This window comes from Solanum dulcamara, chromosome 9 (assembly GCF_947179165.1).
Source record: "Solanum dulcamara chromosome 9, daSolDulc1.2, whole genome shotgun sequence".
Lineage (NCBI taxonomy): Eukaryota > Viridiplantae > Streptophyta > Magnoliopsida > Solanales > Solanaceae > Solanum > Solanum dulcamara.
The window spans coordinates 4797473-4813975 of NC_077245.1; the positions used below are offsets into that span (position 1 = coordinate 4797473).

The 16503-nt window shown below is 34.6% G+C and overlaps 2 protein-coding genes across 2 annotated transcripts; both read right to left on the bottom strand.

The window, feature by feature from the left end:
- Nucleotides 1–1961: 1961 nt before the first annotated feature.
- Nucleotides 1962–4447, bottom strand: LOC129902858 (G2/mitotic-specific cyclin C13-1-like). The gene is made up of 4 exons (XM_055978290.1): nucleotides 3778–4447; nucleotides 3049–3281; nucleotides 2479–2950; nucleotides 1962–2385 (listed from the first exon to the last, which is right to left on the bottom strand). The coding sequence occupies exons 1-4, from the start codon at nucleotides 4123–4125 to the stop codon at nucleotides 2311–2313; spliced, it is 1128 nt and encodes a 375-aa protein (XP_055834265.1). The 5' UTR covers nucleotides 4126–4447; the 3' UTR covers nucleotides 1962–2310.
- A 9631-nt stretch (nucleotides 4448–14078) lies between these two features.
- On the bottom strand, nucleotides 14079–14951 carry LOC129902458 (suppressor protein SRP40-like). Its single transcript, XM_055977698.1, has one exon. It carries the CDS (start codon nucleotides 14949–14951, stop codon nucleotides 14079–14081), a length of 873 nt encoding a protein of 290 aa, XP_055833673.1.
- Nucleotides 14952–16503: the final 1552 nt, after the last annotated feature.

The following is a 16503-nucleotide window of genomic DNA, read 5'->3' on the forward strand; positions in this document are numbered from 1 at the left end:
CGTTCCACTGTAAACACAGTGGGAGTGGATTCGCCACTCTCTACTTCCAACCCAATATGACAGATTGAGATTGGGTTAGAACAGTATACAGGCAACATAGTTAGCAAAGCAGTTATACAAGCAACATTGTGTCCCATTTTTAGCCAAGTCTGTCCAAGCAATTGCAGGTTTTTTGAGACCATGTCCTTCCATGTAATTTTAGGTGTACCCTGTCCCCTTTTAGAACCTTCACTTACTATAGTTTTACAAATACAGACTGGTCCATTTACAGGTCAACGTAGAAAATATTCAGATCATCTTAAGCGGCCTTGCATTGTATCCAATGCGAGTTACCCTTTCTGACGAATGTGACTATTTCTAGTTCCTAAACTCGAAAATACTCATTTTGAAAAAACTGTACTTTATACTTGTTTAGAAAAATATCTACAAAATACCTAATAGGTATGTAGGTTGGAGGTATACAATTCACATGGTATATACTTTAGCGACATATCTGTGTACTATTTGTATTTGATATACAATTTACATGTTATATACAATAGCATGATTCAACTATTTATATAGTTTTCTCCATTGATGTCAATCAACTCTGCTCATGATTTTATACAGCATGCTACTAATATACAATTTACTGCAACAGAATATAACAACATATGTGATAACAAACCTTTCTAATTATTTCATTCTAGTAACTTTGGTTCAAACTCAGAGTTTGTAGTAAGAAATTCATTAAATATGTACAAATTGTTAATTTAGAACCTATTAACTTAAAAAGAATAAGAATTTCAAACTCATAATAACTAGATATTGGTGAATAAATAATTTTTTACCCACATAGATATATGTGTAAAAATCCTTTATGAAAAAGTCAAGGTACGTATCTCTTCTTTAAATGTGGGATGAAATGACCAGCTTCACAAGTCACAACATCCAAAATGAAGGATCAACACCATGCAATTTCAAAATAAAGGATAAAAAAAAGTAGGAAATAAAGACTAAAATGTCACATGGTATCGACAATATCAAATTTCAAATTCAAAGGGTATAAAATTTGAAACACAAAGATACTCCCAAAAAAATTTAATAGTTTTTGCGTTGGACCTTTCATGAAGATCACGAGAATTTTGAAATCTCACTTATTACTTTCTCCGTACCAAAATAAGAAGTAAAAAAAAATAGGTACTCCCTCTGTTTCATATTACTTAACCTTTATTTATGGATGTTTCTCGAGAATTGAATATTATTAAGAAGTATTTCCTCCATTACTTGGCCAATATTGACCTATCACAACCCTTACGAAATTTTTAATTAGAAATATATTTTACTAAATTAATTTTATTAATGATGTTTTGAAACTTTAAATTTGATTATTACTACTATTTTATATCGTTATTTCATACTTCTTCTAGTCCATCTTAAGTGAATTGTTGGCTATGATATACCCATTAGGAAAATAATTTAGGACATAACTCAAAGAGTACTTTTCAATGTTATTCTTTTGATTATTTTCAAATTATTTTGCTAGAAAATGTAAAGTCGTTAAAAACCTCATTAAATGAAAGAAAAAAAGTCACAACAATTCTCTTAAACTTTGAATAATTTACTTATTTTGAATTATGAAAAATCTCAACAATTTACTCAATATGAACTAGAGAGAATACCGAAGTTAGTATGGAAAAAAAAACTCTCTTGATTTGTTAAAGTAAACTAGTAAAATGAAACAAAGGGAGCAGCTCTTTAATATAAGAATATAGTATGAAACAAATATTATATTTTATCTTAAATTCTTAAAGCAACACTTTAATTTGAGACAGTTTTCTTTTATAAAAGAAACACTTATTTTAGAACGAAAAGAGTACTTATTATCATCATTGGATACTTTCACAAATTTCCACTCTTTTAAGCAAACCAGAAAAGAGACTATAAGCTGCAAAACGTAAACATCTAAGTACTTCTGTAAATGAAACCCAATGAATTCAACAATCTATTCGTGATGCTATTTGGGCTTTTTACATGAATGATTTGAATCTCTATCAAATACTACCAAACATCATCCCTATAAAACTAGACTAGTAAATGGAACCAATAACTTCACAATCCATTCAATGGTTCTAAGCCAAAACATCTACAAATTTCTGATTGTGCTACAAAAATCTGTCAAACTTCATCTTACTACCAATTAGTAAATCCTGAGTGTCCTTAAAGCACTGTTGGCCATCCATCCAGATTTAAGCAAAACCAAGAACACACTTCATTCATTCCAGAAATCACTGGCACTTTCTAATCTATATGTCCAAGCAAAAGCCTAATTTATAACTGTCTTGTATCTTCAAAGAATGAAGCTGGTATTTCCACAGGGGAAATCAAAGTTGACACGCATTTGAACTGTAACAAAAAAATGAAAGAAAGGTCAAGTTAAATAACTAAATTAATCAAGAAACTACAACAAAATCACTAATGATCAACTTAGGTTAATACCTTATGCTGCTTATATTTGTCCCTCACAGCCACTAAAGAGCCTCCTCTTCTACTTGATTGCAAGTCATGTAGGATAAGAACACATTCCTTCAAGTCTGCTGCTTTATATCCTGAGTATTGTTGAAGAGCTGCACTCCAAGGATGTGCATTTGGTTGTAGTGTAAACCTCGAAAGGAATATAACAGAAGCAGCCACCAAAGAAGGTAAGAATTTGACACAGCTATAATCCAATATGCTTAACTCTGATAGGTAATAGCCCAAGAACTCCAACTGCAAATTGGGGCTTTTATAATCTTCTTGAGCAACCCCAGTAAGCCTTCTGAGAAATGTTTTCACTGTGGGATTACCCATCTCAAATTGGAGCGATTTCAGCACATCAGTTTCCATCTTCACCACCTCTTCCTTTGTATATGTATTGTCCGTAATGTAACAAAAATCTTCAACATGTGGTGGACTAATCTCCTCATACTTCCTGTAAATAAACAGATCAGAATACACTCATTAGCAAAACCAAATATGTAACCAAATTTCCCATGGGGATTCAATTCAATGTCAAGCTAAGACACTTACGCAGCAATGAGCATCGAGGAAACGCCTAAAAGCTGAAGTTTTTGCCTAGTGATGACATTCGTGGATAAGAACCTGTCAAGGTAGGAAACAGTAAGATATAGGGTGTCTGAAAGTAGCTTGTACTCCTCTGAAACTTCCACCAACCAATCAACCAATATCCCTCTCATGGTTGCACTCACATCCTTCTGAACTTTCTCTAAGTAATCAGGTAAAGGTCTCCTCTTTTCCTCAATCTGAATACAAAAATCACCAGATTTGTCAAACCCCAAATTCCACAACAATTACAGTACTAAGCACAAACACCTAACATCATTATTATAAAACTTAACCTCAGATTCATTCATTCATAACAGTAAGCACAATTGAATTTCCAGTATCCTATCTTTAATTTAAACAAATCATTGTAAAATAAGACAACAACAACATACCCAACATAATCCCACAAGCAAGGCATTGCAAAATAAGACATAAGAAACAAAAAATCAAGTTCAATATCATTGAACAAATAACCATAACAATAACTACATCTCAATCTCAAATATTATATGTTTGTTTTATTAACACATTTGGGCAGGGGAGTGGATTACAAGATGGGAATTAAAATGTCATCAACAAAGTAAAAATTCAAGTAGCCCACTAATTGAACTACGAAGATTCCCCAATTCATATAGTATACACGACGAAGCAAATTAAAGATTTTTTTTTTCAATACTAGAAGAATAAACGAACCTCCATTTTACGAAGGTAATCATATATATCAGAAACATAAGCGTTACACATCTGAGGGTCATCAACATCATCGACGACGACCTTCAATTCCTTCTCCTCAACAATCTTACTAATGACAGCCCTTTTCACCTTCTTCTTAGATTGCTGCTTAGATTTGGATTTCTGGGGTTCACTCTCCAAACCCTTAATCTGATTCACACCCACATTAGAAAAATTCTGAATCTCACCCAAAACAACCCTCTTCTTCTTACTCGGCCTATGTTGTTGTTGCTGTTGTGGAGCCATACCCTCTGCTGCCCTTTTCTTGGCTAAACGAGTAACTCTGCCACAATTTTCTGAATCCGCCATGAATGCCTCTCCCTCTTGCTCGCTCTTTCAGTTACAAGAAAGGAAGAGCAAAGCGTTTGTAGATTTAAGGGAAATAAAAGGTTTATGGGTTTTATATATATGCCGCCATATATTGAGTTGAATTTTTTCGAAAAAATTTCACTGAGCGGGCTGGTGCAGGCGTTTTTTTGAAGTTATTTTGGGAAAATGGGATTGGGAGGGTGATGATAAAACAAAGAGACAAAGTATTTTTTTTGGTAAGAATTAAGATACAGAGTTTGTTTCAGATTTTTGGGGCCAAACTGTTTTGAAATTCGAAGTTAGTAAATTTGGGTGATTTTCATTTTTCCCTCCCTCCCTCCCATCCTCCGCTCCCGACATATAAATTCACGGACCTATTCGTAACTCTAATTAATACTCCTTAGTCTTAATTTATGTGTCATTTTTTGAATTTTAAAATTTAAATAAATTTATTTTTTATCATAATTTTTTTATATATATTTTAAATTGATAATTGTTATGACTTATAATATTTTTTACGTAGTTCCCGAATATATAAATTTTGTTTCAAAAAATTTAAAGATTTTCATGACTAAATTCACGGTCAAAATAGATTATTTGACTCTCGGGAAGCAAAAAATGTCACATATTTGGGAACAAAGGAAGTAACAGTGTTTCCGATCGTTTATTTATGAGATTTCATTGGATATGTTATTGTTGTTGTATAATGTAGTATGATTTATCATATTTAATCTTGGGAGAAAGGCAAATATATTCCCATCTTTACAATTTAGTAGGGGTGTGCATCGGTCAGTTCGATTCGGTTCGATTTTAAGTATTATCGATTTCGGTTTTAAATACGCTTAATCGATAACCAAATCAATAAAATATTTGTTATCAGTTTTTGGTCTTTAACGGATCGGTTTTCGGTTTAACCAATAAGAAAATGCTTTCAAAACAAATATACGACTTCTCTAACAATTTTCAAAAATGTTGAACATTACTAAAAAGGAAAAAAAGTTTCTTAAGGAAAAAAAAATATTCAAATACTTATCAAATTTAACCCCAATTAGGATGAAATAATCTCTTAATTGTTTATCATTAAAGTCAATTTTTTTGAGAAAGTGGGTACGGAGAAGAGGAGAATTCAAAAAAGGGAGAAAAAGAAAAGTAAAAAGAGAAAGAAATCAAACTCATAATTCACAACCGTAGCCGTCGCCTAATCCATGCCGCCGTTCGTGCAACTTGCAAAATCGTAGCTGCCGCCATTCTTAGTTCTTTAGGTTTTGAGTTTTGATGTTGTGTACCTATAGCGGCAAAGCCTCAATGGTAAGTACAGTGTAAACTATGGAGTAGTGTGAAGTGTGACTTGCATAGGCAACTGATAATATAATATAGTGATTATATATTTATATTAATATTTTTTTGTTTGATATTTGTGTATGAGTAAACATTAAAATAGTAATTTATCATAGTCTTAATGTGTTATCGGTTTACCCAATATTAAAAAACCAATACCAAATCGATAACGCAATAATTTTTTTTATAAACCATTAAATAATCGTTAATCCGATAGCAATAAACCAATAACACTTTTTTTTGATTTGGTTTATCAATCGATTCGATTTTTGCAAACCCCTAAATTTAGAGAGTAAAAGAAGTGGTGCAATATATAAATTCATCATCTAACAAGCGGTGTGGATATACCCTCGTCATTTAATAAATAATGCATGTTACAATTTAGATGTTTTGATTACTGTTAGATCTCCTCGTAACTAGTAGCGAGCGAGATTTTTTATTAAGAAAATTGAAAAATAAAGAAGTAAGCACGAAAATTTCACATTTATTATATTTTTCATAAAAAATAACTTTGATCTTATATACACAAAGTAATTTTTCGACAAAAGAGCATTTGGACTACCTCCTTTGGTAATCTAGCTTTGCTAATGTTTGTAACAATATTTCACCGTAACGCCAAAAAAATATATAAAAAAAAAGTAAAATTGACTTTTCATGTTACGTTATATTATATATTTTTTATAACAATATTTTGTTAGAGCAGTCAAAAAAATATTTAGATAAATAACACCGTTATAAAAGAATTTGACAGCATATTAAAAATATGTAATATTTGGACTCTTTTTAAAATTATATCACATCTAATAATTTTGATAAATTTATAAATATACACAAGCATTTTTTTTAAAGTAGATATTTTTAATCAATTAAAAAATAAAATTACTACTCAATTAGATATCACAAGGACTAAAGTAGAATTCGCCGGTACCCAAGGGACCAATGCTATAAACTATAAGCTATCTAAAACAAAATCTCGCGCGCGCTCCTGAAGGCCACAACGGCGCTAAATTTCCTTTTTAAGATTTCAAAAGAAAAATATCAAATAGAATAGTAGAGTTCTTTTAGTCCTGTCTTTTTTTTAACGCTCCTTTTAAGCATATATTCAAAGATAGTTATTACTTACGAGTTTTTTTGATATGACGGATAAAAGGATAATTAATTTTGAGATTAATTTTAGGATAAGCTTAAGAGCTTATCCATTTCAGGTTTGGTTGGGATAAATTGCGAGACTTATCTCGAATTATATATGATGCTATTTGTATCTCACGTTGAGGGTGGATAACAATTTCGGGATAACTAATCTCAGATAATTAACCCCAAATAATTTATTTTTGAAAAAATAAAAATAAAAATACTCATTATAGAGAGTTAGGATGTGATTAAGTTTTAGAAAAAAGATAGTGATGGTCCAAGTCTGTTGTCAAAATATACTTATTAAGGAAAGTGTTTTGTTGTAAAATTGAGATTCAAAAAGTAATTTCAGATAATGACATTTTGTGTATGGCAGAATTATCTGAGAAGTACTTTTGATTTTTGTTTGGCTTATCTTCCTAAAAGATAACGTAGACTGCAAATTACAGAATATATATGTAAATATTTACTTTACCTTTAATATTATTTTAAATAAATTTTAGATAAGTGAGTTTTTATATAATCAATAAATTATATTAAATAGGTATTATTTAATGAAGAATAAGTTTAGTCAAAACACTTTTTTCTTTCTTTAAAACCTTTTATAGAATTTAATATTTTCTCGGGCTCATCACATGTTTACTAAGGGCTTCGACATCAATACACATGTCTATTTCATCGCAATTATCATGATCATAATTGTCCTCGCTAAAATCAAAATCTTTAGTTGGATCGCTACTGAGGAGGGGTTGATTAAATACAAAACACCCGTAACAATTGTCATAGAGCTCATCTTTTTGTTTACCATAGGATTTTTTTCTAAAGGACCCATAATGAATCCCGACGAGAGTGCACAATAGCCTGAAATCCTTTAGTCATCAATAAATTACAACAAACGGGAGTTCTTTTTTACTAGATTGCAGAGAGTAATAAACAGAGATCTATCCTAAAGCTCAGAGCAAAAATTTAATAAATTCTTGAAAAAAGTAGTAAGTCAAGATCATGGAATTAAAATTAGAGTATGATGAGTTTAACCCCTTTGTTTCAAATAATGCCATACTCTTAGCCTTGTAGTAGTGATGCGCAGGCTGAAGGATGATGTTGTTAAAGAGAGCATCTTCCAATTTCTAGCAAATGCAAGGCAAGCTTATAATCACTTCTACCCCTTGTAAAACCAATAAACTTCATCTCTTTTAGATGTTTGTGAACAAAACGAGTAGCCAATTGAACTGCACGTTCACAATAACGCTGACCAGCAATACTTTGCAAATTAAAACACCTCCAATTAGGACCAAATATGAGGACTTAAACCTCTGTATACAAGTAGCAGTAACAGGTTACATTACCTTATTTGCGACATACAAGTATCCTATCTGCCTCAATAGAAAGAAAGAAAAAAAATGAGTCTGAAAAGAGAATGCAGAAAACAACCATCTCAAAATGGGGAAGGCAGCAACATTTAACTGAGTGAGAAACCATAAAGTTCAACAATGCATAGTGCTGGAAAAGGCATAATCCATAAACAAACACTCAAACTCGGCATCACCTAATAAGTAAACACTTCAACTTTGAGAGTACACACATCTAGACACCTCAAATTTGTCTCAACTGGCAACTAATCACTCCAACTTATCTCCATTGTGTCTCTGGACAGCTGACGCTGACTTGGCAAATGAATTTTGAAGGTATTTAGATGATCATTTTGTAAGTTGGAGTGTTCGATAGAAACGAGTTAAGTTGTTTAGATGAGCATACTCAAAATTGAAGTGTCTATTCATATATTATGTTGCTGGAAAAGGTCTCAAAATGATATAGCAGAATATGACATAAGGTGTCTAAAGCCTAGTTGAAGTGTCTAATTGAAAGTTGATGCCAACTTTAGGAGCCACCGATGGGTTCAGGCTTAATAAAATTATAAAACAATTAGAAAATGTTAATATAGAATTATCATTGAAACTTTGACGGTTAATTGAGTTTAATATTGATTATTATATTACCAAAAAAAGTAGATGTTATTTAGTGGAAATTTTACAAAGAATATATTGTTGTAAAGATAATTGTTTTTGTTATAAATAAAAAGTTGTTGTCAAGAATTAAATTATAACATAAAATAATTGGTTTAAAAAAAGTTGAATTTTTTAGTGAAGTGTTGTTATATATAGGAGCAAGAGGGTCCATGCAAATCTCTTTCGACAGAAAATTAAGAATATATACAAGATTAAAATTGTATTTCAAGTATATATATAGTAGACGTAGAATTTTCTCGAGTTATTTATATTTATTTTTCATATTTTGTAACCCCTTAATGAAAAATTCTGCCTTTTCCCTATCATATAAGGATGTTGTATAGAGATCTAATTGTATTTGATCTCGTTAAAATTTGGTAATTAGTCCAAAAAATATTAAACCTCTTCAGTGTTAATTGGCAATGACTGGAACATGCATATAGTTACTTTCACGAAAAATCCGATATATATATATATATATATATATATATATATATATATATATATATATATTTTTAACCAGAAGCAACCTGTGCATAAAGAATGATGATGAATCTAGGTAATTTTGATGTATCTAAAACTTCTTTATAGATTTGGGGGAGGAGTGGAGACTATATGGTATGAGCGGTAAGGCCGTTTTAACATGCTTTATGGAATCATGATTTCAAATTAGATTGATTTAAAGTTAAAGTTTTATTTAGACATGTAATTTAGAATTTTTAAGTTGTATTTTTTCGAAAACATGAAAAATCCATAAATTGTAAAATTATCAAAATTTTCTCATTTTTTGTACAATCTTACCAAGAAAGCAAACATGATATCTAAATATCCTAAGGTGCCACATTGAAATCGCATCCCTCTATGCTCCTTTTATGAATAAATGTTTGCAATTACTATGGTGTTAGATGAGTCTCAAACTTTAATTTGGCATTATTGCAATTGTTCCCAATAGTACGTCTTCCTCTATGACATTACAATAATTGTTCTTTTTTTTTTTTTACGGGAAGGGACCCTACACGAGGCTCCCACCTCTCGTGCACAGTCAGGGGTTGAGCAACACCCCCAGCCTTATCATACATAAAATATAAAGATACAAGGAGGGGGACATAACCTTACCTCCGAATTAAGGTGGTTCATAAGTCTGCAAACCTACTAAGGTCGGCTAACTAATCCCCGATACTAGAAAGTGCTTCCTAAATACTAGAAAAGCAGTAAACCTATGAGAGGACTCCTCTCGATACAATGCGACTAGGAAAAACCATAAATGAGGGAGACTCTCCCCTTCCATGTGAATACAAGAAAGATACCTACACTAGTCCTATTCAAATAAGCTACATTTTATACATAGCTAAATGAAGAAGATCAAGTATACGAAGCTACATCTTTCTCTTCCCAATTTTGTCATACCGATTTTGTCCAAGTTAGGAACATTAGAGATAAAAAATGTTCAAGGAGGTTGTTTGATCCTTTTTAATCTTCTTCTCCTAAAGCTTGCCATTCCTATCTTGTCTAGCTTTATGTAGCCCTTGGTTTCTTGTGGAAGTTGTTGAAGGTTGTAGAAGTGTTGTGTATTATCAAGTGTATGGCTGTACTTAGATAATGTATCAGCTGGAAAATTTGCTTCCCGAAAAACATGTTTGCATTGGAAGAATTCTAGCAGTTGGACCAGTTGTTGGAGTTCATTAACGTAGTTTTGAATGTTCCAGGGTGGTTTGATGTCCAGATTCAGCCACTTGATCACAAGTTCAGAATCTACTTCCAATATTACTCTATTATAACCATGTTGAATGCACCAATTAATGCCAAAACTGGTTGCCTGCACTTCCGCTTGATTATTGGTTCCAACTCCCAAAGGAGAGGCAAAAGCATATATCAGATTACCCTTATGATCCCTTACTATGCCTCCTGCTCCTATTTTTCCTGGGTTGCCTATGACACTCCCATCAGTGTTAAGTTTAACTATGTTAGGGGGGGTTTGAGCCATTTAACCTGGATTACTTTTATGTCATGCTTACAGTTTTCTATCCAAATAATTAGATCCTTCCAAGCTGGTGGCCATGGGATATATGGAAAGGCTGTAATAATAAGTATGTATATTTCCTTGATTATATTGAACTTCACTCTAGTAGTACTAGATTTCTTTCCTCCATATTTACTTGCACACCTGTTCTTCCAGACATTCTAGCAAATAAATATAGGGAGGGCTTGCAACATGAGTTTATGTACAGCATTATTTGGTTTGTAGGTCCACCATCTCATCAAGATGCCTCTAATGGAGTTGTGGTCCTGCATGATTCCCCCCCAGTTGGAGAAATATGTCCAGATGTGTTTAGCAAAGCTTCCAGAGACAAAAATGTGATCTATGTTGTCCAAACCAGGCCTGTAGCAGCATGAGCACTCTGCAGTTTCTCTCCCAAAAGAAATCAGTTTATCATTGGTTGGCAGTTTGTGTCTCAATGCTCTCCAAAGTAAGAATGAAGCCTTGAAAGGGATGTTAGTATGCCATGTCATCCTATCTGTCAATGTCTTATTTTTTTTCTTTCTCACATTTTCCCAAGCTGATTTACAAGTGAAATTTCCATGTGATTACAGCTTCCATTGAGCTTGATCTAATGTGTTTTGTTGGTACATGATTTTAGTATTGAGAATTGTGTGTATCATGTGTTGAGGGGCCTGTTGCCTAATTTTCTCTTCATTCCATTTTCCATTTGTCAAGAACATGGAGACAGTGGAGTTGTTGAATCTTGGAATATATTCATAGTGATTGGCTATAGGGCCAATACCCAGCTAATCATCCCACCAGAAACTGCAGTTCCCTGAACATAAGGTCCACTTAATGTGAGGTTCTATGTCACCTTTGTTCTTCATCATGTTCTTCCATATGAGAGATTGGCCTGTGTGCCACTTTTTTGTGACAGGATGAGCTCTTTGGCAGTATTTAGCTCTCAAGAAATCCCCCCATAAAGATCTCTTAGTTCTGAACAACCACCAATGTTTGTATTGCATTGCCAGGCATATATCTTCCAAGTTTTTTACACCAATACCTCCTTCCTCATATGGTAAGCTAAGGGTTTCCCAAGAGGCCCAGTGGTACTTCCTTTTCTCCTTATCCCAACCCCAGAAGAAGCCAGCAATAAGGCATTTTATTTGTTTCAAAGTGGTTCTGGTAGGGGTTATGGCAGATAACAGATGTATAGGAAGTGATTGAAGCACTGATTTGATCAAAGTGGCTCTCTCCCCATAGCTTAGCATCTTTGTCTGCCACCCTTGAATTTTACCAATCACTTTTAAAACTATACTAGTGAAATATATGACCCTTTGTCTTCCTATATACAATGGACATCCCAAGTATGTCATAGGCCCATGAGTGCATTTATAACCAGTGATGGACACTACTCTATCCATTATATCATCAGGTGTATTGGTAGGGATTAAGATTTGGCTTTTGTCCTTATTAATAAGCTGCCCAGAAATGCCTTCATACATCTGAAGAGTCTTCATGATGAGTTGAAGGGAATACTTGGAAGTTGAGGTGAAAATAATAATGTCATCTACAAAACTCAAGTGGTTAATTTGAGGACCCCTTTTCTCCATTTGAAAACCAGTGTATAGATAGTGCTGATGAAGGTTGTTTAACATTCTGGTCAGCACCTCTGCACCAAGAATAAAGAGAGCAGGAGAGAATGGGTCTCCCTGTTTGAGACCTCTTGTTGAATGGAAAAAACCATGCCTGCTGCCATTTATGATGACAGAGTACCAATTGTTAGACATTATTCTCCATACCATATCTATGAAGGTTTCCCCAAATCCCATCTTTCTCATGACAAGACAGATAAAGGACCATGAGACCCTATCATAAGCCTTGGCCATGTCAAGTTTAATAACCACATTATCTCCAATTTTGGGTTTGTTTATGTTATGCATAATTTCTTGAGCCAACATAATGTTCTCAGATATACTCTTCCTTGAACAAATCCAGACTGATTATCAGAAATAAGATGTGGAAGGATGGGAGCCAGTCTGCTACTAAGGAGTTTGGAGATTATTTTGCTAATAAAATTGCTGAGAGATATAGGTCTGAATTCAGATAGTCTGTTAGGATGTTCAACTTTTGGGAGTAGAACCAGACATGCATGGGAGACGTATTTTGGGATGTCATGGCCATTAAAGAAAAACAGAATCAGCTCCAAAAGGTCCTCACTGATAATGTCCTAGCATACCTGGAAAAACTTGCCACTCATCCCATCAGGACCTGCAGCAGAAGTACCACTCATAGAGAAAATCACTTTCTGTAACTCCTCTTTAGTAGGTACCCTTTGCAACATGTGGTTTTGATTGTCACTGACCTTTCTAGGTATGTACTTAAGGAAATCTTCATTGATTTTCTTGTTGTCTGTAGTAAATATCTTTTCAAAGTAATGACATGCAGCCTTGGCAATTTCCTCATTTCCCTGAATACTATTACTCTGATCATCTTCAATTTTGTGAATATACAGTCTTCTCCTTCTCCCTCTAATGATAGCATGGAAGTAATTGGAGTTGGCATCCCCTTCCTTAAACCAGTGGAGTTGAGTTTTCTTTTGTACCTGCATTAGTTAAAGATATATTATTCTCAGGCATTTGTACAGTGGTTAAGGGACATACCTGGTTGTCATCTTCTTTCCTGGTTTTATTATTCCTTGCTTCTTCAGCTTCTTTCCTTTCTTCATCTCTCCTCTTGACATTACATCTTGTCATAGTATGTCCTTGATGCTTACAATAAGAACAGTATTCAGGTAAACCTTCATATTGTATAGCTTGCCATTTGCCTTTATTGTGATCCTCTTCATCAATTCCTAACCATACATGTTGAGGCCTTTCCTTGGTGATATCCATTTGTATCCTTACTTTTGCAATACTGCCTCTAGTTTTTTTAAGAGATGCTGCATCCAGGTACAGGGTTTTACCAATTGGGTCTAAAAGGGTGGTTATAAACTCTTTATTGTAACAATGCCACGGTAGTTCTGGTAGTATGACCCAAACTGGTACGATAGGAGTTTCCTCCTCTGGTCTGAAGGTTGGAGTCCACAATTGTAGTCGCATAAGTTGCCCATCAATATACATTTTCTATTTATTCCAAACTGAAATATGATCTTCCTCATTATCAAGATCAATGTAAATGTGTCTTGCATTGAAATGAGCAATTTTGACACCTCCGGTGAGTTGAGTCTGCTGAATAAAGCTTCTTCTGATAAGCTCTATCTTGGGCATTGTATTGGTGAATTTTCCTATTAAAGTATACTTACATCTAGACGCAAGTTTCACAAAAAAGTCTTCCTTTTTATAGATTATAGCTGGTAGGCCCTGTCTTGTGGTGTAGACAGGAGGTGAAATATTAATAGGCGCTTTAGTTCTATTTTGGTTAACTCTTAGTCTAGTCGCATAAGTTTGTATAACTGTGAATGGACTTGGTTCTGGGACAGAATCTGTTTTGGAGCTCTACAACTGAGGTAGCTGTTTTGGTTTTGTGGGAGGTTTGTCATTTGAATTCTGCATATTTGGTTTATACTGAGGGTTGTGTTTAACAAAGTTGGATGTTAGCTTGGTAAGATCATGAGGGAGTTGAGTCTTGTTAGATGCTGAATTGTTATGATTAATCTTGGTACTGTTATTACATGCATCAGTTTTTCCTATATTGTCCTGAGTATCAGTTTCTATAGCGATAGGATTCAACTCATTTTCACCCTCATTTTCCTTATTATTTTTAACCTCTTGTTGTACAGAATGGGTTACCTCTTTCGACTTATGTTCAATCGGAATAGATACACTCTTACTTGGATTGATTTGGATATTGCTCCTTGTCGTTTCTTTACTGTTGACATTCGACTGTTTCAAGATCCTTTCCTGTGAGGCATTTCCAGCACCAGTTGATACGCTCGCCGAGTCCTCCACATTTTGTGTACCTGTGTCGAATCTCTTCAAATTCAAGAAGTTCTCATCTGAGTTAGAGAACTCTTTATCAGAAGAACCACTCTCAGTATCCGAGTCACCTTGGGTATCCCCAGATTTTCCGATTGGAAGTGTGAAATCGTTTGAGATTTGTTGTGTATATAATTGTTTAGAATCAGACTCCGCGTCTTTACCCTGAGTTTCACCATTGCTTTTATTTTGTGACCAGGAGATGATTTTTTGTGCCCAAGCTAGCTGTTCCTTTGAAATCTCTACAGGGGTCGCAGTGTTGTAGTCGATATACGAAGAGCTACGAATGGAATTAGGTGTTGATTCCAGTTGGGTCTTGTTCCTGGGTGAGAGACGCTCCTCTTGGACTAAGTCCGGTGGTCTGCGGAGTGCCACCGGCGGCGTTAGGGCCATTCCGGCAGCTCTGTATGCTGTTGCCGTTTGAGTATTGTAGAGAGAAGGGAGAGTATTGTAGAGAGAGAGATTTAGCAATAATTGTTCTCGATATTAGATCTGAATCCATACAATAAATTTAATCGAGAATTTTAAAAGTCGAACCTATTAAATTAAAATTCTAGATTAGCTTGATTTGTTAGTAACATTTATTTATACTAGCAAGTATTTTTTCAAATTGACAAATTATTAACTATTTGTTTTAATACATTAATTACTTTGATTCTTGTCGTCAATTGACAAATATGAAGATTGCAATGATTTAATTCAAAGCTACAAAATATTAGACAAAATTATATCGTTGACTGATCAAATAAAAACTTATAAGACTTCAAAAGGAAATGTTGCACCTCATATTTTAGGTGCCGGGGGTCTGGGTCGAATTTTCTTGATTTTTTTCATAGTAGCTTCCGTAACGATCTGGGGAACGACTCCAGTAGCCACAACGGTGCAATAAAGGGGTTTAGGAGCATTTTATTGGCGGCGCAATTGGAATTAAGTAATTTTGCCAGTTTTTCGTGTGTGTTAGCCCACAGATTTTTTAGTTGCCAGGGGTCCGGCTCAAAGTTTCTTGGTTTTTTCCATAGTAGCGTCCGTAACGACCTGGGGAACGACTCCAGTAGCCCCGGCGGCGCTTTAGAGGGGTTTAGTAGCATTTTATTGGCGGCGCAATAGGAATTAAGCAATTTTGCCAGTTTTTTGTGTGTGTTAGCCCACAGATTTTTTAGGTGCCGGAGGTCCGAGTCGAATTTTCTTTGATTCTTCTATAGTAGCGTCCGTAACGACTTGGTGAACTACTCTAGTAGCCCCGACGGCGCTTTAGAGGGGTATATGAGCATTTTATTGGCGACGCAATAGGAATTAGGAGATTTTGCCAGTTTTTCGTGTGTGTTATCCCACGAATTTTTTAGGTGCCGGGGCTCCGGGTCGAATTTTCTTGGATTCTTCCATAGTAGCGTCCGTAACGACCTGAGGAACGACTCCAGTAGCCCCGGCGGCGCTATAGAGGGATTTAGGAGCATTTTATTGGCGACGCAGTAGGAATTAAGCAATTTTGCCAGTTTTTCGTGTGTGTTAACCCACAGATTTTTTAGGTGCCGGGGGTTCGGGTCAAATTTTCTTGGATTCTTCCATAGTAGCGTTCGTAACGACTTGGGGAACGACTCCAGTAGCCCCAGCGGTGCTTTAGAGGGGTTTAGGATCATTTTATTAGAGACGTAATAGGAATTAGGTAATATTTCCAGTTTTTCGTGTGTGTTAGCCAACAGAATTTTTACGTGCCAGGGGTCCGTGTCGAATTTTCTTGGATTCTTTCATATTAGCGTCCGTAACGACCTGGGGAAAGACTCCAGTAGCCCTGGCGGTGCTATAGAGGGGTTTAGGAGATTTTTATTAGCGACGCAATGGGAATTAGGCGATTTTGCCAGTTTTTCGTGTGTTTTAGCCCACTGAATTTTTAGGTGCCAGGGGTCTGGGTCGAATTTTCTTGATTTCTTTCATAGTAGCTTCCGTA